Genomic DNA, 22,281 nt, shown 5'->3' with positions numbered 1-22,281 from the left:
ACCTCAACTTGAAAGTAAAGACACTGCAGAAGTATCCATTACATATTCTGAAAAAAAAAAAGAAAAGAAAAAATGGCCCAGCTCCCACAAACTTACATGTACCATCTCCCTAAAAATATTTTAGGGACTAGAATAATCTAGAGTTATTGTAGTCTCATTAAATTTAGATCCATCTCATACACCATAAGGTTTCTGTCATATTTTGGACTTTGGACAGATGAGGGAGCTTCTGTTAATTGAATAAAACATTTTCTTGACAGTCTTGCCATAGTGGTGGTTTATATACCCCACTGACGTTTACAATTTTACCATGTGAGTAAGCTGCCATTTAGCATTAGCTCACCCCTGTTTGACTAAAATGGAAACTTCAGAAACCAATGACATCGTGTTGGCTCTGTCCAGTTATGCACAGTGCGTGGTCTAATCTGAATGAATGTTGTCATTGAAAGATCCATTACTGTTTTACCTTCCCCCCAGTGGGCAGGAGGATGTTGCGTAGGATGATGTATTGGGTGGGACACAATTCTTTAATGACTTATATGTTAAATTTAGACCAATGCATTTCAGGTTGTGCCCTTTCCAGATGTTGATCTAAATAAATGAGTGACATAAAGTTGTTATACATGACAAGAGCTGCTGGAGTTTTTGACTATTAATATATATAAATTAATTTTCATCCCATCTTTGCTGACTTTTTCCGTATTAAACCATGCCCTAGTATTTTGAGATAACTTTACCTTGGTCCACCCAGTATCTAAGCTTAACTGAAAAATTATTTAAATAGTTGCATAAGCAAAGCAACTTAAAGTTCAAGATTATACATAAATTTGGTTTGCAGACATGTACAATGGCAAAATTTTATTCAATCTACTGGGTTGTATTTTTCACTATGCAGAGGTTGAAATCAGTATCATTACTGCTTTACTTGAAACATAGCACTACGTCAGAAATATAAGACAGTCAACCTCATCCATCGAAAACAAGTAGTATTTGAAACCAGAAAAACAGTAGAAGATTTGACAAATCTACCACTGTAATTGTTCATCAGTTTTGTGTTGATTTATTTTTATGTCAATTCACGTCATACTCCTGTCTGCTGGATAGGTGATTTATGCATGAAAAATGTTAACTTAATGTATTTTATGATTGGAGGCAATTATAGTAAGTCTAGTAACACAGCTGTTTTATGACAGCTACATAATATATTATTTACTTTAAAACACATTTATGCTGAGATGGTGACACATTTGCTTGCTGATGGCAATGAATCTCTTAAACATGTTTTAACTATATTAGAGATGTTGTTATTAATTTTTCCTCAGCTGCTACTGATGCTGTTACTATTTTCTGCCTTTTCTGCCTATTTTATTACTGTTCCTGTCATTATGTATTAGTGCTTGAGCATCACAGTATCTGTTTTTATAATGTTGTGTTTGATGCTCACTTTCTGTTTTTGTCCTCAGGTTGTTGGGGAATGGCAATGTTTTAGTTTCTGGTTCTGTTGTAAATGTCACACTTTGTTGGTGTAGTGTGTGTGTGTGTGTGGGGGGGTGGGGGGGGTGGGGTGGCAAAAGCTTTCTGCTCTTCACTGGTAGTAAATATTTCATCCAGTTCTTTTTTTTTTTAATGAAATGCTGCATGAAAGCACTCGCAAACTCAGACAGCCATGAGTATGAATGAGTTTGATCGTATTCTGCAAATTTCCCAGATGGTAAATGTGGATCTTGTTGTTTTTTCATCTCTGTTCTCTTATTTTTTCTTTCCTATATGTGCATTTTCTTTCTTTTTGATATTTTCTGTTCTTTGTCTTCCTTTCATTTCCCCTTTTCCTTACATTATTTTCTTCACTCTACATAGCTTTCTTCTCCTCCTTCTCATGTCTTTCTTTCCCACATTTTTACAGTTTTTTTTTCTTTTCTGCCTTCACAGGTCATTTCATTGATACATGCAGTACAAATATTCCATCCATAGAGGGTGACACACACCAAATCACTGCATGTGTTAAATACTGAGGTTAGGACAACCATCAAATTATGCTAAAGAATGTACCAATATCGTATTAAAGTTATTGTATCTTTACATATGTCTTTTTCTCTTTTTTTTGTCTGTCATATTTCTGGACACACTGGCATAAATTCTCTACACGAGGAATAAATTAACTCTGAGTAACTGTATTTTGTAATTTATTGCCTGGTCACTTTCTTTCTATTATTTCTTTCTCTATCTGTCTCACTCCTCCTCCTCTTGTACTGGAGTTACGTTGTTGATGGAGCTCAGGATCGCCTCTGAATTATTCAGAAACACCCAAGTCGTGCTGATGTAAAACAATAGAATCTCTCTGCCATGTTTTATTAAGACTGCACTCCAAATACACAGAGGGCACACATTTCAGTGAAGAGCTTCATGTCATAGAGTCTCTACGTGGAGTGGAGATCAGCCTTGTTAACACTGTCTCACAGCAAGACATTTATTTTTGCTTGTCCTTATAAATCTTGGCGATAAAACATCACCAAAGATGATCTGTTCCTCTTTACCAGCATCATTCTTTATCATCATTCTTGCAATAGCACTGGTTTGAACATTTTTGGTAGCATGTTACTGTTGGAGCTGTTGGAGCTAGTTTGAGTTTCAGTTTTAAGACTGTCTTAGATTTTTGGTGATTTTTGGATGATTTGAACAGTTATTTAAAAGAAACCATGTGGAAAGTCTAGTGGGAGAAGTCACTTGGTGGTTCTGTTATTAACACTGACATGAAATGTGAGCAGACTACTCACTGCTTTTTGTAATTTGTCAGAAGACAAAAAAAGAAACTACTGATGTATGATGTATAATCTGTGGCTTGTATTTGAAAAGCTCATTGTATTAGACATTCACTGGTCACTTTATGAGGTAAACCTGTTCAACTGCATGTTAACGCAGATATCTAGCAGGTCAATCAAATGGCAATATCTCAACGTATATGTATTTTCATACACAACCATCTCTAGAGTTTAAAGAGAATGGTCGGAAATATCCAATAACAAAAAATACCTAGTTAGTAACAGTTCTCTGGGTGAAAGTGCTTTGTTGAAGCCAGAGGTGAGAAAAGAATGGCCTGGCAGGTTGGAACTGATAGAACAGCACCAGTAACTGAAATAACCACTGAGTCTTGAAATAGATAAGCTATAAGCAGCAGGGTATACACTCACTGGCTAATTTATTTAATACAGTGGATGGTCAGTGTACTGTAATGTTATGTAAAATCGGAATGTTAAAAATAACTGAAGCACTTACACAGAGTGAAATGTGAAAAGCAGCATAAAATGGATTGATCACACAGATCATTCCATTTTATGTCTTTAAGGTAAAAAATCAGCTTTTTTTTTAATGTTGTCTGACAAAAAGAAGGAAGGAATCTTTATTTTTATCCACCGGTAACGTTTGACTGGAACTCACTGAGCTCGTGTTACTTTTTTTAGTGAACATCCTGTTTAGACCCTTCAGTTTAAGAGTACAAAGAATACATAACAGGTTGTATTACATAACATAGAGGATCCAAATAACATGGACAATACTGGAATGAGATGTTACTAACCTAGTGTTTTTAGAGACAAGTTCAATCTTAGTCTATGGGAGCCAGGCCTTTTTGTAACCACTCTCAGTGGTCATCAGCAGAATTACAACTTTAAGACAGTAGCACATGGTGGATGTCCTCCATGATGTAGGAGGACTCATGTCAAACTCTATCTCCAAACTGTGTACTTTTCAGACTGCTCAGAGTGAAATGATTCATACCACAAGTCACCTACTGTTATTTTGATCAGTGGTTGTTGTGAAAACCTTGTATCTCCAAAAGTGTAGATTTGGACTGTGATAAACTGAAGGATTAAGTGATTCCTTTATGTATTGAGACATTCTCCTCATTCTCAAACTAAATAAGTGCTTTAAAAAAAATCTCTGGGATTTGCTGGGAATAGGTTGCCACAAAGCTGTAAACAGGCCTGTGTTTCATGAAAGACAGTAGGTGTTTGACATAGAACAGATCATCTTGGAGGGTTTGATGAATTGCTGTATAAAGTATCAAATAGTTTCAAATTAGCTCAACCTTAACATGTACAACAGTAAAATGCAACATATACACAAACACAGCAGAATAAAACTATGTTAAACAGTAAAACACCGCACAGTGACTACTTTCACTTTTAAATTTCAAGGACCATTGATTTGCAGTATTTACACTGTGATATGTGTGCAGTTACTCAAGTAAAGTCTCTGAATACTTGGTCAAACATCAACAGAGACCATTTTAATGCAAAATGAGCCTCTAGCCTTACTATTCATACTTAGTAAATTTGTCTGAGAATTTTTACTTGAAGCTAAGCTAGTGATATTAGTATGTAACTTCTTACTTGACAAATGAGTTATTCAGCCACTGGTGAGAGTCACTTATCAGGAGAAAAGCAGCTGGACTTCCAGCTAACCAGCTGTCTATCAAACACACTGCATATACTTACTGTGTCCATCAATATTTATTTTCTCATTGTGGAGCAGAGCACAGTTCAGGATGCATCTCTTTGTTATCATCCTCCTGTATTGTGCTGCCACAGTTATGGCAGTGCCAGGTTGCCTCAGTGACAGGGACAAGGACCACCGATTGAGGAGGAACTGCTCAGGTGCTGACTTCAGTGAGGTCCCAGCAGGATTTGAGCCAAAAACTCAGGTACAGAAAACAGAGAAAACAAGTTACATACAATTAAATTTGAAAAGTATTTCCTTCTCATCAGAAAAAATACACAATGTCTTTACATTTTCTGGAAAGATTCTGTTGGGTTTCTGTAAATTTGCTTGAGAGTCTGGTTTCGACCAGCTCTATATGTAAAATGTCATGAGATGATTTTTGGCGCTACATAAATGAAATTTGTTTGACTGATTGATTGAATTACAAAGAGCTTTACTGTTTAGACTCAATGTCATGTGAAGACTGGAGAAAAACATTAATTCATAGGAATCATTTTGATCAGTCTAATTTAGATGTAGAAGAATTTAGACAAACTTTGAAAGCCAAAGTGGGATAAAAATTCAAAAAAATTCCAGGGCAGTTTTAACCAAGTAAAATTCTATTATAGTATTATTATGATATGGTCAAACCTAATAAAGAAACTTTTTTGAGCCTTTTTGACTCCCTGACAAAAGTATGGGTTTTGAAGCTTCTCCCTGATATGACAGTGGATTTTCTGCATCTCAAGTCTAAGAAAATAATACAAATATTCTCTGTCAGAACATTTACAGTCAGATAATATGTTTATAGCCTCAGATGGTGAAAAAACTTCATTTAAGTAAAACTGCTGTGCTTCAGGAGGCTAACATAGGGATGGCAGTTACTGAATTCAGATTGAAATTTTCATTAGGTTTTATTTTTATTTTGTCTTTCATGAGTGCACAAGTGGTGAACTCCATCCTGATAATTGACAGTGACAGGAGGAGACCATACAATTCCTGTTTCAGGCTGATAACACTTTGACAGGAAACTGTTTTTTTTCTTCTGTTCTTAGGTTCTGCTGTTCCCCAACAACATATTCTCTAGTCTGTCCTGGTCTTCCTTCAAGGTCTTCACAAACATCTATGAGATCGACCTCACCAGTAACAAGGTGTCTGGGTGTATAAGGGCTATATTTCATATTTGCTGATTAACCTATTGTAACACACAGTTCTGCGCGCGTTTGCTTTGATAAGTTTGTCCCTTGGGACTTGTGGTTGAACTGCCGAAAAGTATGTTCGTGTTGTAAAAAAAAAGAAAAGTGAGAGAAGAAGTAAAAACAGTAAACAGGACTCACATTGGAGTTACACCCGGTGTTGACTGTGTTTTATTTACCACAAGCACATACAGGGTGGGGAAGCAAAATTTACAATATTTTGAGGCAGGGATTGAAAGACAGTGTATGACCAATTAGTTTATTGAAAGTCATGAGAATTTATTTGCCACAAGAAAATTTACATAATAGAAAATGTTTTTATTCTATTTGTCCTCCTTCTTTCTCAATAACTGCCTTCACACACTTCCTGAAACTTGCGCAAGTGTTCCTCAAATATTCGTGTGACAACTTCTCCCATTCTTCTTTAATAGTATCTTCCAGACTTTCTCGTAATAGTTTTGCTCATAGTCATTCTCTTCTTTCCATTATAAACAGTCTTTATGGACACTTCAACTATTTTTGAAATCTCCTTTGGTGTGACGAGTGCATTCAGCAAATCACACAGTCTTTGATGTTTGCTTTTCTGATTACTCATTAGGGCAAAAGTTTCTGAAAAGGTATGGATAATAGTGTTATGTATGATTATTTTATTTTTACTCTGCTTTATTGTTTGTTTTTAACTCTCCTGTTTTACTGTACAGTGTCCTTGAGTGCCAAGAAAGGCGCCTATAAATAAAATGTATTATTATTATTATTATGACATCAATATATGTTTGGTTTCAAAACAATTGACGTAGTGCCTGCTGAGAAAAAAAAAAAAATGTTCATTGTAAATTTTGCTTCCCCACCCTGTATATCCAGTGGACCTTCAGTTCCCTTCATGCTGAGGGACATTAGGAAGCGGTGTGAACAATGCTGGGCCTGCCAGACTCGCAGGTCCCTGTTCCTAAGAAGAGGGCTCTGATGGAGGGGGTCTCTTGTGGACCGTCCATTGCAGCAGGTTGCCGCTGATATCTTAGAGCTCCCTATGACATCTCAGGGGAATACGTACATATTGGTGGTAGAAGACTATTTCACTAAATTTGTGAACCTTTATGCTTTACCTAATCAGACCACTCACACTGTTACCAGGTGCCTTTTTGAGGATTACGTGTTAGTACATGGAGTCCCTGAGATGCTGCATAGTGATCAGGGGCATCAGTTTGAGGCTGAGGTGATTCAGCGCCTCTGTCTTCTCTTTGTTATAAAAAGACACGTACTACATCCTACAATCCAAAGTCAAACAGCATGGTGGAGCACCATAATCGGACTGTAATTGACCAATTAGCCAAGATGTTGCTCGCCCATGGTGGGGAGTGGGATATTAATGTGAAGCAGATCACTTTTGCCTGCCATGCTAGCACACGGTTCACACCATTCTTTCTCATGCATGGGCGAGAAGCTCGGGTCCCTGCCAACATCCTTGTGCCCACCCCCGATGTGGGTTTTTCAGGTGCTGAACCTCTCCCAGAGTATGCATCCACTGTGCTGGGGAAACTTGAGTTGTCCTTTGGAGCCGTCAGGCTGCATTCCAGGGAGGCTCATGAGAGACAAAAGCTGTATTATGATGGGAAGGTAAGGCACTAGGCATATAAAGTGGGGGAGCTAATGTGGTTGAATAACCCCACCGAGAGCCAAACAAAGCTTGCACCACATTGGAAGGGCCCATACAGGGTTGTGCAGATTCTCCCATCAGGGGATGACAGGGAAAAGAGGTACATATTGCCGTTGCCTCCCTTTCCTCCCCTTTCCTCCCCTTTCTATCCCTGATGCTGTGCCCTACATCCCAACCTCTGCTGTTCAGGGGGCCTCACCCATTCCCCTGTCTCCGCCAGCTGTTGAGCATCCAGGACCTGGGTGCTTGTCACAGCCAGAGTTGGTGCAGTCGCGCACCGGTCGTGCATTTCGCCCACCTCTTCATCTTCAGGACTTTGTTTTGTTTTGAGTCCTGCCTCTGTTGTTTTGTTTAGAAGGGCCATGTGTTAGCCAATGTTGGGGGTGTGATGGGTAATTTAGGGTGTATCGTTTCTGTGGGTTCTTGTAATGTTTGTATTTGACTATTGCAGATTCCTTTGATGGGGTTATTGTTGTTTTTTGTTTTTTTTAATTTGGTTTTTGTTTTCTGGCAGAAATGAGGACTTTTGTTTGGGGGAGAGGGACGTATGTAACACATAGTTCTATGCTCGTTTGCTTTGATAAGTTGGTCCCTTGGGACTTGCGGTTGAACTGCCGAAAAGTATGTTGGTGTTGTAAAAAAAAAAAAAAAGTGAGAGGAGAAGTAAAAACAGTAAACAGGACTCACGTTGGAGTTACACCCAGTGTTGATTGTGTTTTATTTAGTACTTCAGTACTCAGTTACACTATCAACCCAAATGGGTTAGGGTTACACAATCCAAATGGGTCATCAGATATGACCCATTTGGATGTTCAGAGGCTCCATAGTGAACGTGGATACACTGTCATCTTCTACAACATTGATTCACCAGTAAAACCCATGGAGCAATATAGTTGCTGATATAATTAACTCAGAATTTACTCTGAGTTTTTATAAACATCTACATGATCTATGAATTAAAATAGACAAATACATGATTTACACCAAAAAATACAAACTACAGAGGATAATATTATGTAAAAAAAAATGGTGATAAATCAGTTAAGAAAGGTAGAAATAGTGAAAAATTCATTTGGGACCTTCCACAGAAGTAGCACCAGGTCTTTATGGGTTAAATAAAACACTGCAAAAAAGGGTGTCTGAAGACAAGATAAAAACACTTAATCTGAGGAAAGAGGTACTCAAAACAAGTGAAATATCTGTCCATACAGCAAGATAATTTCACTTGACAAGATTTCTTGAATTAAGATTGCTAAATGTAGAAATAAGCATGTCTACAGATGTATGAACACTTAAAACTCTTAAAACAAGATAAATTCTCTAACATTGCTAAATCTAAGGGTCTTTTTTATCTTGGTAAGAACCAAATTGTAATGAGTACAACAGAGGACCCAAGTGCAGATACAGGGGCTCAGTATGAACAGTCGTTATTCTCAGGCAAACAAGCAACAGACAAGGACCAGGCAGCAGGTGAGTCGGGGACAGGTGAAGGGTTGGTAACCAGGAAAGCCAGACGAAGCCAAAGGGACGAAGACAGGAGACGTGGTCAGGGACGGAAGGCAGGTCGGTCATCCAGGGATCTGGCAGAGAGACATGGTCAGGCAAAGGCAGGTGGGTTACCGGAGAGTAGACAGGCAGACATGGTCGGACAGGCAGGCAGGTGGATATCCAGGCGGCAGGTGGGGCAGGTCAGAGACGGTCAGGATCAAGAATCTGGCAGGAATAAACGCTGAATAGTCACACACGAGGTAGAGAACAATCTGGCAAATGGGCAGAGAGCAGAGGGGTGAATATATATGCCCAGCCTGATGAGCTCCAGCTCAGCTCACAGGTGAGCGGAGTTAACTGATAAGGAGGTGTGACTGAGAGAGTGATGAAGAAGTGTGGCTGAGAGAGAGAGAGAGACAGCAGAGCAGACAGGGATGTGACACAAATAATTTGCAGTGTAACACTGATAACCTGACTCTCACTGTCCCAAGGTTCCAGAGGTCACCCCCAGCGCTATCCCAATCCTTCCCAGCCTCAGGGTTCTCCGACTGGGACGGAACCATCTGACTACCCTCTCAGATGGCTCCTTCTCCGCCTGTCCTGCTCTGGCTGAACTCTATCTACATGACAACGCTATCAGGTCTCTGAGTGATAACAGTTTTTCTGGACTGAGCAAGCTGGAGGTCAGTATGCAAAGGCACATATATTTGATGAAGTACAATATATCAAACAGTAAAAGAAAACACATATACTCACATTGCTCCAATGAACAAGAGCAGTAAACTCAGCAAATGGTATCAGTCTTTCCATCCTCAGCAGTTCTTACAAATGCTTTCTATGATGTATAACACTCTTCTTTATTTGTTTGATTATGAAGAATTAAAACATTCTGGAGCATAGTGCAATGCATACTTGATTAATATTAAAAAACACTCTAAAGATCTTCTGTTATTTAACAAGGTACTGCTTTGTAAATAGTTGTTACAGGGACTGACTGTTAAAGGGTCTGCTGATGATGTTATGTCCTTTTGTTTTTACCCTCAGCCACACTGGCCGCAGCGTATTGTCATTAGTTGGTCATCCATCCGTCTGTCTGTCCAAAAACTTTGCCATACACTGACAAGTCAGGCCGAGGGTTTTCAAGTGCGTGCACATTGTTTTATCAGTGAATCCGGTGGAGAGACAAAACCCTTTCCACTCAAAGCACTTCATACTAAAGCAATGACTTGAACTAATCTCAAGAAGGTGCAAACACTGGGTGTTCATAAAATAGCTCTGCTGTTATGATGACCAAATCAACTGAGATGTGTTTTTGTGGGTTTTTTACCTTGTAAAACACAAATAAGATCAGCAGAAGAGGACAAACATTCACCATGATTTTATCACATTCAGATTGAATATGAAACTAAATCATCCACCACTTTGTTTTATTTTGAATTTTCACGATAAATAGAATGAATTCATCCTACAAATGGTGTTGTTCAAGTATGTGTAACCCGGTTTATGTAATTTGTGCAGTGGGACACATTACTGAGCCTTGTCTGAGGGGAACACTAGTTTTTATCCAAATACCTCCAAAGTAAAATAGAGGCTCCCTATTTTATTTATATGTATGTATATATATATATATATATATATATATATATATATATATATATATACGCATACATACGATGGACATGAATTCTGCTCAACAGATTGCAGCCTCTGAAGATGGTAAATAGTTACACAGACAGTATCATTTGAAAGATGAATTAATTTACTGGTTTTGTTTTTTTCATAGTATTGGTTGACACTGAATTTAAAGAATCATAGTACTGATCTTTGAAATGCTTTCAAGTTTTATTATCTCTTATTATTCTCTTATTATTTTATTTTATTATTATTTATTTTATTTATCTGTTTTCACTCATCAATGCCCATGTCTCTTTTTGATCTACCCTTTAGATCCTGGACCTGTCATCCAATTATATTCTGGCGCTTCCTGAACTCATGCTCCACCCCCTCGTTACCATAGAGACCCTGTACCTGGAGAGCAACAAGGTGGGAGAGCACACAGGTTAAACATGTTTAAATGAAAACCAGGCTTGAGGAAAAATGTAAATGTATGGAATTTCAGTCATTTCAAGGTCTGGTTTTATAAAATATGGAATTTTAGAATAATTTACCAAATCTAAAATAATTACTGAAAATGATAGTGATAATTAGCCATATCTAATGGTGAAGTTGCAGATGGCAACCAGCTGAATACCTTCTTCACCAACCTGTCCATTAAGTCACTTGCAACAGGTATAGTTTGCTTTGTTAATTCTGCACATTTACATTAAGAGGATATTGATTCTGGTTCAGTTTTATATATTGTAGATGACAGTGATACACCTTAATGTTGGAACTGTTACTATAAAAACATGCTCCCCCCCTCCCTCCGTATTAACAGCTCATTATAAGAAAATAGAAGCATCATTCTGCAGCAGGTGACATACACTGCTGGATCTTAAAACTGTTTATTTGCACAATAAACTTTGAGCTTCTCAAAGCTGTCGATTATGGTCTAAAAAATCCAAGAAGCTGGAAATTCGACTGGAAAGTCTGGGATTTTTAAATGAAAAAATGTAGAAACTGTCACATATGCATAAATGTAGAGAGCAGTTCTCCAAGTTGAGTGTGTTATGGCAGTGTTACGATAGTGGTAGAATGGGACCTGGCATGAGAGAAGCCACACATTGTGTTGTACAAACTGTATGTTGAATGAGTAGCTAGTTAATAAAGCCAAGTTATAAAAGAAACTCACCTTGGATCATTCTACATGGTGTCAGAAGAAACCGGAGTCACCAAAGAGTCAAGAATTACGTACTTGATGGCGAAGTTCAATCCCCTGGACAGTTTTTCCTTTGATAAGTGTCACAGTCTGTGCTGGTGGGACCCACGGCTCCTCCCTCTCCACTTCATCGCCTCATCGCCCATGATCTGACTCACCTGTTGAGCGTCACGCAGCTGCAGCACATTACCAGTAAGTCTATTAAAGGCTTGGTGCTGCAGCTGCACGATGCTGATCCATTTCATCATCTACAAACTATCCATAACCCGGACATTTACCCACTCGGACTCTGACTCAGATTATTGTTTATTCCTTATATAAATTGTTTTCTATGTTAATAAATTTGTGTAGCTCACTTCAGCACTGAGCATGTGAGTCCTCTCCTTTCCACCACCGTAACAATAAGCCTACTGAATGGCTGGAGACAGCACTTTGAGCAGTTCAGACTCGCCACAAAACTGGACAAAGAAAACAGCAAAGTCCAGGTGAGCTGCCTAATCTACGCCATGGGCAATGACACAGAAAATATATACAAGTCATTTACTTTTGCTGATGAGGGGTACGGGAATGATTTTGGCATCGTGGTGAAAAAGTTTGATGACTACGTTCTTCCGTGGAGGAATATTATACACGAGTTTCCACCAGCATACCCAGTGGCCAGGGGAGATAACGGAGTGTTTTATCTGGGCCCTGTATGATCTATTAGAGCACTGTGAGTTTGGCACAAGCTGGGAGGAGAATATCCACAACCGTATAGTCGTCGGGATACTGGACAAGGAGCTCTCACGCAGGCTGCAGCTGATGCCGGACCTGATGCTCGCGCTGACGATACAAACCGTCAGGCAGTCGGAGGAGGTTGCAGCTCAAGTGAACCTACAAGGAGACTCAACGGGATCAGTACATGAGGTACAACACAAATGGAATAAAAGTAACTGGAAGCAACAACAAGGTGAGTCAAAAGGCAGAAAGGGGGGAGGAAATGACAATAAATGTGGTTAATGTGGAAAAGCACAACACAGCAAAGATGGAAGATGCTCTGCAGGGAAAACCACATGCCACCACGTCCATAAAATGGGACACTGGGCCAGGATGTGCCGCAACAGATCCGCGAATGAAATCACAGAAACTGAGCAGGTGGATTCCACCCAGATGGAATTTAAAATAGACACAGGAGCTGATGTCAGTGTGTTACAGTGTGTTAAGTGAGGACTCATTTCAGAAACTCACTCCATCAAGAACCCCGAAACCAGCTGACATTTCATTGGACAGCCCAGGAAGTGAGCTTTTGTGTCTTGGCTGTATCAATGCTACAGTTACCTACAAGGGAAAGAAATACCCATTAGACACACATGCAGTCCATGGCCAGGCTGTCAGCAACTTGTTTAGCTGACCTCTATCAATGAAAATGAACTTAGTACAATGGGTTGATGAAAGGACACGTGCCACCAGTCAATTTCAGCAAGCTTTTGGTGAGCATGGCACTCTTAAAACTGAACCAGTCAAAATCCAGCTGAAAGATGATGCTCAACCATATGTTGTGCACACCGCTCACTGTGTGCCTTGTCCCTTCCCAATGTTACAAAAGGTAAAGGAGGAACTGCACAGGATGGAGAAGAGTAGTGTCAATGAGCAGGTGACACAGCCAACGGAATGGTGTGTACCCATGGTGCCAGTTCTAAAGAAAAACACCGACAAAGCCAGAATCTGTGTGGACTTAAAAAGACTAAATGAGTCAGTAAAAAGAGAGCGGAACATTTTACCTACCCCAGATGAAATAACTGCCAAGCTGAGTGGAGCAGCTGTGTTTTCTTCTCTTGATACCACTAGTGGATTTTGGCAGATCCCACTGCATCCAGACAGCTGCAAGTTAACAACCTTCAAAACACCTTTTGGAAGATATTGTTTTAAAAGATTACCTTTCGGGATTTCCAGCGCACCTGAAATTTTACAAAGGAAAATGCAAGAGGCTCTGCAGGGTTGAAAGGTGTTGAAGTTTTTATGGATGACATCCTTATCTATGGGACCACGATGGAACATCCTAACACTAGACTTGAAAAGGTGTTACAGCATGTTGAGTTAGCAGGTTTTGAAACTCAACAAAGAGAAATGTTCATTCAGACATGGCCAGCTACGCTTTCTGGGACATCTCATGGACCAGTCAGGGGTCAGGCCTGACCAAGAAAAAGTTGAAGCCATTCGTCAGCTGGCGCCACCAGAAAATGTGAGCTAAAAAGAGTCCTGGGCTTGGTGAACTACCTGGGAAGGTATGTCCCTAATCTATCCACAATAGGTCAGCCACTGAAGAGCAAGAACATCTGGACCTGGAGCCACTCATAGCAGTCAGCCTTTCAGACCATTAAAGAGATGCTGACAACAGCACCAGTTCTCGCCTTCTATGATGTTACTAAACCTATAGTGGTGTCTGCTAATGCCAGCAGCTATGGCCTGGGGGGTGTACTCCTTCAGCTCCATGGAGAGGAGTGGAAACCAGTAGCCTGCTCTTCTAGACGTCTCACAGAAGCCAAAATGCGCTATGCACAGATAGAAGAAGAGTGCCTGGCAGGCGTATGGGCCTGTGAGAAGTTTGACAAATATCTATGTGGCTTGGGTCAGTTCAGGCTAGAGACTGACCACAAGCCATTGGTACCACTTGTCAACAACAGAAGCCTGGAAAACGTCCCTGTGAGATGCCAGCGTCTACTAATGAGACTCCTTGGGTACAATCCAGTAGCACAATATGTACCAGGACAAACCCTTGTTGTAGCAGATGCCCTGTCCCGCAGCCCTCAAACACCTGTAAAGGATGGGACTGACACACAAGATGACATGGCATGTTACGTAGCCACAGTGTTGCAAGGCATCCCAGCATCCCCAACTAAGATGGGGAGTATCAGAATGGCAACAGCAGCTGACAACAAGCTACAGGCTGTCACTAAGCTCATTAGATCAGGATGGCCTGAATATGGTGGCAATGTTCCACCATACATTAGATACTACATGAAAGTGAAAAATGAGCCATCAGAAGCTGATGAATTCATCATATGAGGAATCAGGATTGTTGTTCCAAGGTCAATGAGAGCAGACATCTTGCAGAAGATACACCAGGGACACCAGGGACTAAAAAAGTAAGTGTAGAGATACAGCCAATGCATCAATTTGGTGGCCTGGACTCTCTTGTAGAACTTAAGAACACTGTAGAGTCAGAGCTCAACAGAAGGAGCCACTTATCTCCACACTGCTTGCCCGATCATCCATAGAAAAGGATTGCTCTTGACCTCTGTGAACACAATAAACACAACAACCTTGTGATTTCAGACTATTATTCACAATTCCTAGAGATATTACATCTGCCATCTACAACCAGCACTCAAGTTATACAGAAACTGAAAGCGACTTTTGCTAGGTTTGGAATCCCAGATGAAGTGGTGAGTGACAATGGACCTCAGTTTTCCAGTGTGGAATTCCAGGAGCTGGCACAAAAGCTCGATTTCAACCACATCAAGTCTAGGCCTCACCACCTTCAGGGAAATGGTCAAGCTGAAAGGGCAGTGCAGACCGCACAGAGAATCCTTCAGCAGAAAGACCAGTTGGTTGCCCTCATGTGTGGTCAACTTCATGCACCACCACGGGGGTCAGCCCAGTGGAACTGCTGATTGGGAGGAAAATAAGAACAATGCTCCCTATGCTTGAGAAAAATCTAAGGCCCAAATTGCCGAACAGAAAGACTGTCAAACAAAAAGATGCTAGGGAGAAGGCTAAACAAGCTTTCTATTACAATCGCTGGCATGGTGCCAGACATCTATCAGTTTTACAACCGGGAGACACCGTCTACACAAAGCTGAACCATGAAAAGGCTTGGAAGACACCAGCAGTCATCTTAAAAGAGGCTGTCACTCCAAGGTCTTACTTCATTGACACGCAGGGAGGAGCGATGCTGCAGCGGAACAGACGTCATCTCCGGGCAGAGCCAAGTCCTCGACCTACAATGATCTACCAACCTGCTTCCACTGAGAGTGCAGTGGTGATTCCCTGTCTGCCAGTGTCACCACTCTAGAGACAGTCCCCTCTAAACCATGTGAGGTGACAAACCCTACACACACACACACACACACACACACACACACACACACACACACACACACACACACACACCAAGACGGACCCTCACCAGATATGGACATGTCAGTAAGCCAGTTGTTAAATTGGACAAGGGAAAAGGTTTTATGGGTCTTTAACAATGACAATTAACACTCGGGTGAAAAGAAGGTATCTAAGCCTTTTTTTTTTGGGGGGGGGGGGGGCAAAAGTAATTACATGAAGCATTAAGTAATATGAGTCATGTTGAGTAATTTGAGTTAAAGTGAGATTTGCCAATGTTTTGCAAAGAGAAATTGCACCCTGAGTTTATTTTATAGAGAAATCTAAGTTAACAAGAGATGTGAAGTAAACCTGAATGGGTAAGACATTTCTAGTTTGACTAGAAGACCAAACAATTGTGTGTTAAAACAGTTTAGAGGTACTGTTTGATATTATTGAGCTGTCACTGTTTAAGTTTATATGCATTTTGTAGTTATTGAAAATAACTTTGAAAAACAGGGAGATGTCACATATGCATATATGTAGAGAGCAGGTCTCCAAGTTGAGTGTGTTACAGCAGTGTTACAACATGCTTTACGGAAGAATGGAACCTGGCATGAGAGAAGCCACACGTTGTGTTGTACGAACTGTATGTTGAATGAGTGGCCAGTTAATAAAGCCGAGTTATAAAAGAAACTCGCCTCGGCTCATTCTACAGGAACAGAAGCATGTTTTCCCTCTGGTTCAGTAACTTTTCCTTATCTTGCTTACCTGTCAGGGGTGAGGGTTTAAAACTACAGGTTTTATCTTAATTATAGATCACGGTGATGCCAAATGACTGGTTCAGCAAGAAAGAGGAGGTGCCATACCTCTACCTGTCATCCAATCCCTGGGCCTGCTCCTGTTCCCTTGATTACCTGCGCAGATACCTCGACAATTATGAATTCAACATCTATGTCCGGGACGGTCTGATCATCAGGAGTGATGCTGAGAGTGTGGTGAGTCCAGCCTGTGTTACAGTTGAAGCACCATTAAAGGACAACCAGAAAAATGGAAATGTATCATCATTAATGAGAACAAAAAAAAGTTGGGTATGAAAAATAATTTTTGTTAAATCTATTATATAACATTATAAATATTTTATTTCTACAATCAGATAGCTGAAATCAGTTAGACAGGGTTTCTCAATCTTTTTTGAACCATGTCTCATTAACAGCACCATGAGCCTACTAGCGGCCCCCCATGCCCACAATTTTTTTTTTTTTTTTGGGGGGGGGGTAATTCTAAAAGTAATGCGACTGCCCTGTGTGTGGAGGACATGGTGGATTATATAGCTGTAGATAAAGCTGTAAGAAAGTGAAAGTGAGCTCCCCTCACCTGATCATTGCTCATGAAAGATGATTGATGACTAATTGTTTAGTCTAATAAGTAATGTAACTGTTAAATTACTTCAGAGTTATGTAACATGTGCATTACATTTAAACAGTACAAAAGTGTAAGATGTGAAGTATCTGAGGGTAGCCTCAGATACTTTACACAAAATCAATTACTATTAACAATGAGAAAAATAACCATCAGTTGCAGCACATTGGCTCATTTATCGGGGTAAGTAATGGAGTCACTGTCACATGTTGTGTCTCATCTGCAGTCTGTGTGCACTGTCCAAATAAACAGACACAGAGCAAAGTGGATCTGATTCCTATGACATTGATGCTACAATCCTTATCATCCAGTTGTTTGGTGGCGCTGCTCCATGGATTTGTCCTTCAGTCCATAACATTTCCTGAATATTATATATAATTTGTCACAAAAAACAGGATGAATAGAAATCAACAGGTTGTTTTGACATAATGTCCATAATTGGTCAATGCCTTTAGTCACAGTGCAATAGTTAAAAGAAACACTAGTTTTCCTTAAAATATTTATTATGTGTGCTGCCAGTGTGTAAAAACATTTATTCTCCAGCACAAACAAGAAATTATTCGAAAAATAAAAACCGGATCCATATTATTACACATCCTGTACTTGGATTTTGGTGTCTTTCTTTGTATAAACTTTATGGTGGAGACAAACCACATGGATGGTTGTGCATGTTACAATCTGAGACAAGTGGAACCCAATAGCGTGTGGTGAACGATAGACTGACTCGAATAAGTGTGAATGCAAATTAAAATTTATTTGTACACACATACATACATACATACATACATACATACATACATACATACATACATACATACATACATACATACATACATACATACATACATACATACATACATACATACATACATACATACATACATATATATATATATACATATACATATATATATATATATATATATATATATATATATAAGGAAAACAAACTCTGACAAAGGAGAACCAAGGGCGTCACCGAACCAGGAGATAAACATGAACTAAACCAAGGGAACCGGACCTGAAACACAGCAGAGTGTGGAGCTTAAACACACACACCAGGAAAAGATCACAGGATGTAAACCAAACGTAGATATATGCAACGGTCTGAACTCAGATACAGACTCAATTAACAAAAACCCAAGCACCAGGAAACCACCATACAAAGTACACCAAAATGAGAGAAACCACCTTACCAGCATGGAAGCAAAGACATTCTGGCACACAGCACAGGAGCTGCAGGGCTTATAAGCAGGAGAGCTTGATTGCAGATCAGCTCCTGGTGTGTGCCATTACCTGGTCAATCACAGAGGGGGAGGGGAGGAAACAGAAGACAACCAAACCAAACCAAAAAAGTGGGTCATGACGCTGCACCTGATTTTGTTTTTGTCTGTATCTGTTTCCAGGTGTGTGACTCTCCCAACAGGCTTCAGGGTCAGTTTGTGATAAGCCTAGAGGAGTCTGATCTGTGCTCATCTCAGCCAGATTCCGGTCCACGTGGAGACAATGAGCCAGTTGTCACAACGACCACACTTACTGCACCCCCTTCCTCAACCACATCTACTACACCCCCTCCCACTACCACACCTACTACGCCCCCTCCCACGATCACATCTACTACATCCAAACCCATGACTCCACTTACTCCTGTCACTATTACATCTAACCCTACAGTTACCAGTCCAGCCTCTAGTGTCACTACACCACTAATCATAGAACTAACCACTGACCTGCCTGACAGTGGGACCACAACTACACTGCAAAGCCTTGTTGCTAAAACCCCTACACCATCCACACAAGTAATGGTACTAAACCCACCCACTGAGGTAACCACACCTATAACCACTTCATCAGTGAACAATAACATCACACAATTTAAGTGGCAGAGTAAGGTAGCCACAGCCAGAGCTGCAGGAGTGTTCTGCGTTTGGTTATTTGCAGGTAACCTCTTGCTTTGTGTAATGTCAGCGGCATGCTCTGTGATGACTGTAGTGAGGCTGTTTTTGTTGTATAGGGGGGCATACAAAATATTAAAGAGGAGAACGGCAGGAGGAAAGGAGAGACTGAGGCTAATAACATGCACCAGGAGGGAGGAGAAGGAAGGCGGAGGAGGAAGTGAAGGGGTGTTAGCGCTGTATCGGTCAGTGCTGTTCATCTCCAAAGACGGAAGAGAAGGTGTTGAGAGGGGTAATGAAGAGGAAGGAGGTAAAAGAGGTGAAGTAGGGAGGGAAAGGCTAACTCTGGAGTCCAAAGGAGAAGAAGAAGGAGGAGGAGCAGTGATGAGACAGGAAGGAGTTGAGAGGGAGGAGAGAAGAGTGTACAAGAAGACATTGTACCGTCTGATAAGCAAACAGGAGGAGATAGAGGGGTGGAGGGAAGTGATGGAGGAGTGTCAGTGTAGTCCAGGAGATGGAGTAAAGATAGGAGAACAAGGAGGAGGAGGAGGGGGAGGAGTTTCCAGAAAGCGGTACAGCGTGATTTTGAGGGAAGAGAGGGAGGTGGCTAGTGGAGACAAAGAGGAGCTGGACTGGGTGGTGGGGGGGTGGGAAGTGAAAAAGAGTGGAGAGGGGAGAGATGAAGAGCCCAGGAGCAGCTGGGGGGAATGGCTGGCTCACTGCCTACCCAGCATGCCCTGGGGAGTAACTATACCTCCTGAGGTTGAGGCAGATCAGAGATGTCATCAGTTAGCCAAATAAGCACAGATACATCATGCTCATATACAGCTGTACAATGTATGTCTCAGACAATTAACATATTATCATGATTATGAATTCAATTACCACTTCATTTCAATCTAACAACCCTCCAACATCCCCTTTTGATATATTGTTCTTGAATATTAGAATATCTATGAGGTTGATCTCAAAGACAGGGTTTAAACAGGGTTTGGGTTTTTGTTGTCATGCATTTCAATACATTCTTTTTTATTATTAATTTGTAAAGCAAATGTTTCATGTGCCATCAGGCCAGGATTATAATATAATCACCTCCACTCAAAATATGTTACAATAAAGAATGATCTTGTGTAGGAAACTGTTGAGTATATTGTCTAAGTGTTTGCTATTTCTACAAAATCTAGCACACAGAATTTATCTGTCTATGTCTTATCAGTGCAATAACCTTTTACCTTCTGTTACAACTGTCCACTACACATGTGGCAGACTTGTTTATGTAACCCTCATCCCTCAGTAACATGACAGCAACATAATAATGTATCATGGCCCATGAAATCTCTCAAACATATATTTTTCACTTGAACAGGAAGGCATCTCATTTGAACAGGAAGGCATTTCACTTGAACAGGAAGGCAGAGGAGAGGAAACCAGAATACCCTCCCCCAGTTTTATATTGTTTACTGGTGTATTTCCTGTTTTATTCGGCTAGCAGAAGATTAAACAGTTGCAGGCCCACCTCGTATTGATGTCAGCAAATGATTTATCTGAAGCAGCGACATTGCCCCCTAATTTGTTGGCCACTGCACACCCACTGACAACTCTGACAAATAGGTCTACAGACAGCCAGCAACCGACTACTTTGTCACAGTCGGTTTTACCCGTAGACAACCACCTAACAAGACTTTTTCCCTCATGTCAAGCTGGCAACGGCTCCACAGCTCCACGGGGATGTCCTTCTACCTTAATCTGCAGATATGCCTGGATGTTGCTAGGCAGTTGTCTACGGGTCCGAAGATGATAAATACAGCTTAGTGTAGGCTAGCGTCAGTAGCTAACATTAGCTACTAATTCTAGTGCTAAACGTTAGCTTGTATAATGTTACCTGTCTATATGTAATTTTAAAGCAAAATTATGTGTGTTGGTTATGTTGTCGACTAACCACATGGTACTTATTTGAATATAGCTAATTAAACGCTAATGTTACCCAGGTACAGTTACGTTAGCTTTATTGCCAATGCCAGCACCCTTAAGTCCGCTAGCTACTTGCTCTCACTTCAACCTCATAGCTCCTCTTTTTCATTGACCCCTGAACTTTTCCTGTCAGACTTCCACCTGGCATTAAACTAACTCTGATAATTGAGTTAGTTATAAGAGCTAGTTTAAGCAATCAGCATAAGTGAGATCAAGTAGCTAGTGAACTTAAAGGTGTTAGCAATAAAGCTACGTTAGCATTTAATTAGAATAAGTACCATATGGTTAGTTGACAACGTAACCGACAACACACACAATTTTGCTTTAAAGTTACATATAGACAAGTGACGTTATATAAGCTAACATTTAGCACTAGTACTAGTAGCTAATGTTAGCTACTGACGCTAGCCTACACTAAGCTGTACTGTTCATTATTTGAGATCCAACTTACCTTATCAACTTCAGCCATCTACTCCTCTTTTTGTCGGAGGAAAGTGGCATTTCATATGTGTATGTGTGCATTTTCATATGTGTGTGTGTGCATTTTCACATGTATGTGTGAATGCATTTATATGTGTATGCATTAGGGATGGGAAGATTATCCGATATGCATCGATACGCCGACACACAGTCTGAGTGCACCAGTAGAGAAGCTGCGAGTGAATGAAAAGTCTGGAATGATATTGTGATGCATTGGTTATGGAATGTTTATATCAATAAAATTCGATCCGTTCAATAGAAAATATTTTTACTTGCATTTAAAAGTGTTACTATATATTTGGGTAAAGTTTTTCTTTCCTTCAGACCCACGTTGATGTGCGCTGCGGATTCATGGATGTGTACACTGCACACTAAACAGTCTGAGCTCCATGGATGGACTGTGGCACAAGCGCCACCAGTGAATACTGTAATGTCTGTATCTGAATCTGACAGACTTAGAAGGGAGGTGACCACATGTCGTTTCTGAACGTGTACTTCTTACTATTATCAACTGCATTGAATACTGCTGTACATACCCGAGATACTTCCTTAAACAGTGTCATACAGATCCAACAGTGTATCTCAGAATACCTTGCGCAGGTATCTCTTAAAGTGACAGAGCTTTTTTCTGTTTTACCTACATTACAAATACATTACATTACAAATTGATTTGGCAAGGGAGCAAGAAGTTGAGTGTTAGAAACATACAGAGAAACAACTTTGGAAACAAAGTCCTACCTTTTTCACCTGACTGAATGTGAGGCATGTGTTCTGATATTGAAGCCACTTTGTAAAAAGTCATGG

The 22,281-nt window shown here is 40.4% G+C and overlaps 1 protein-coding gene across 1 annotated transcript; it reads left to right on the top strand.

The window, feature by feature from the left end:
* The first annotated feature begins 4,531 nt into the window (after positions 1–4,531).
* Positions 4,532–22,073, top strand: LOC115438220 (platelet glycoprotein Ib alpha chain-like). The gene is made up of 6 exons (XM_030161664.1): positions 4,532–4,699; positions 5,532–5,627; positions 9,306–9,497; positions 10,762–10,857; positions 16,528–16,707; positions 18,538–22,073. Exons 1-6 carry the CDS (start codon positions 4,544–4,546, stop codon positions 19,825–19,827), a joined length of 2,010 nt encoding a protein of 669 aa, XP_030017524.1. The 5' UTR covers positions 4,532–4,543; the 3' UTR covers positions 19,828–22,073.
* The last annotated feature ends 208 nt before the right edge of the window (positions 22,074–22,281 follow it).

Source organism: Sphaeramia orbicularis, chromosome 18 (genome assembly GCF_902148855.1).
Source record: "Sphaeramia orbicularis chromosome 18, fSphaOr1.1, whole genome shotgun sequence".
NCBI classification, from domain to species: domain Eukaryota; kingdom Metazoa; phylum Chordata; class Actinopteri; order Kurtiformes; family Apogonidae; genus Sphaeramia; species Sphaeramia orbicularis.
The sequence above is the reverse complement of the archived record's forward strand: the minus strand, read 5'-3'. Positions and strand labels throughout refer to the sequence as shown.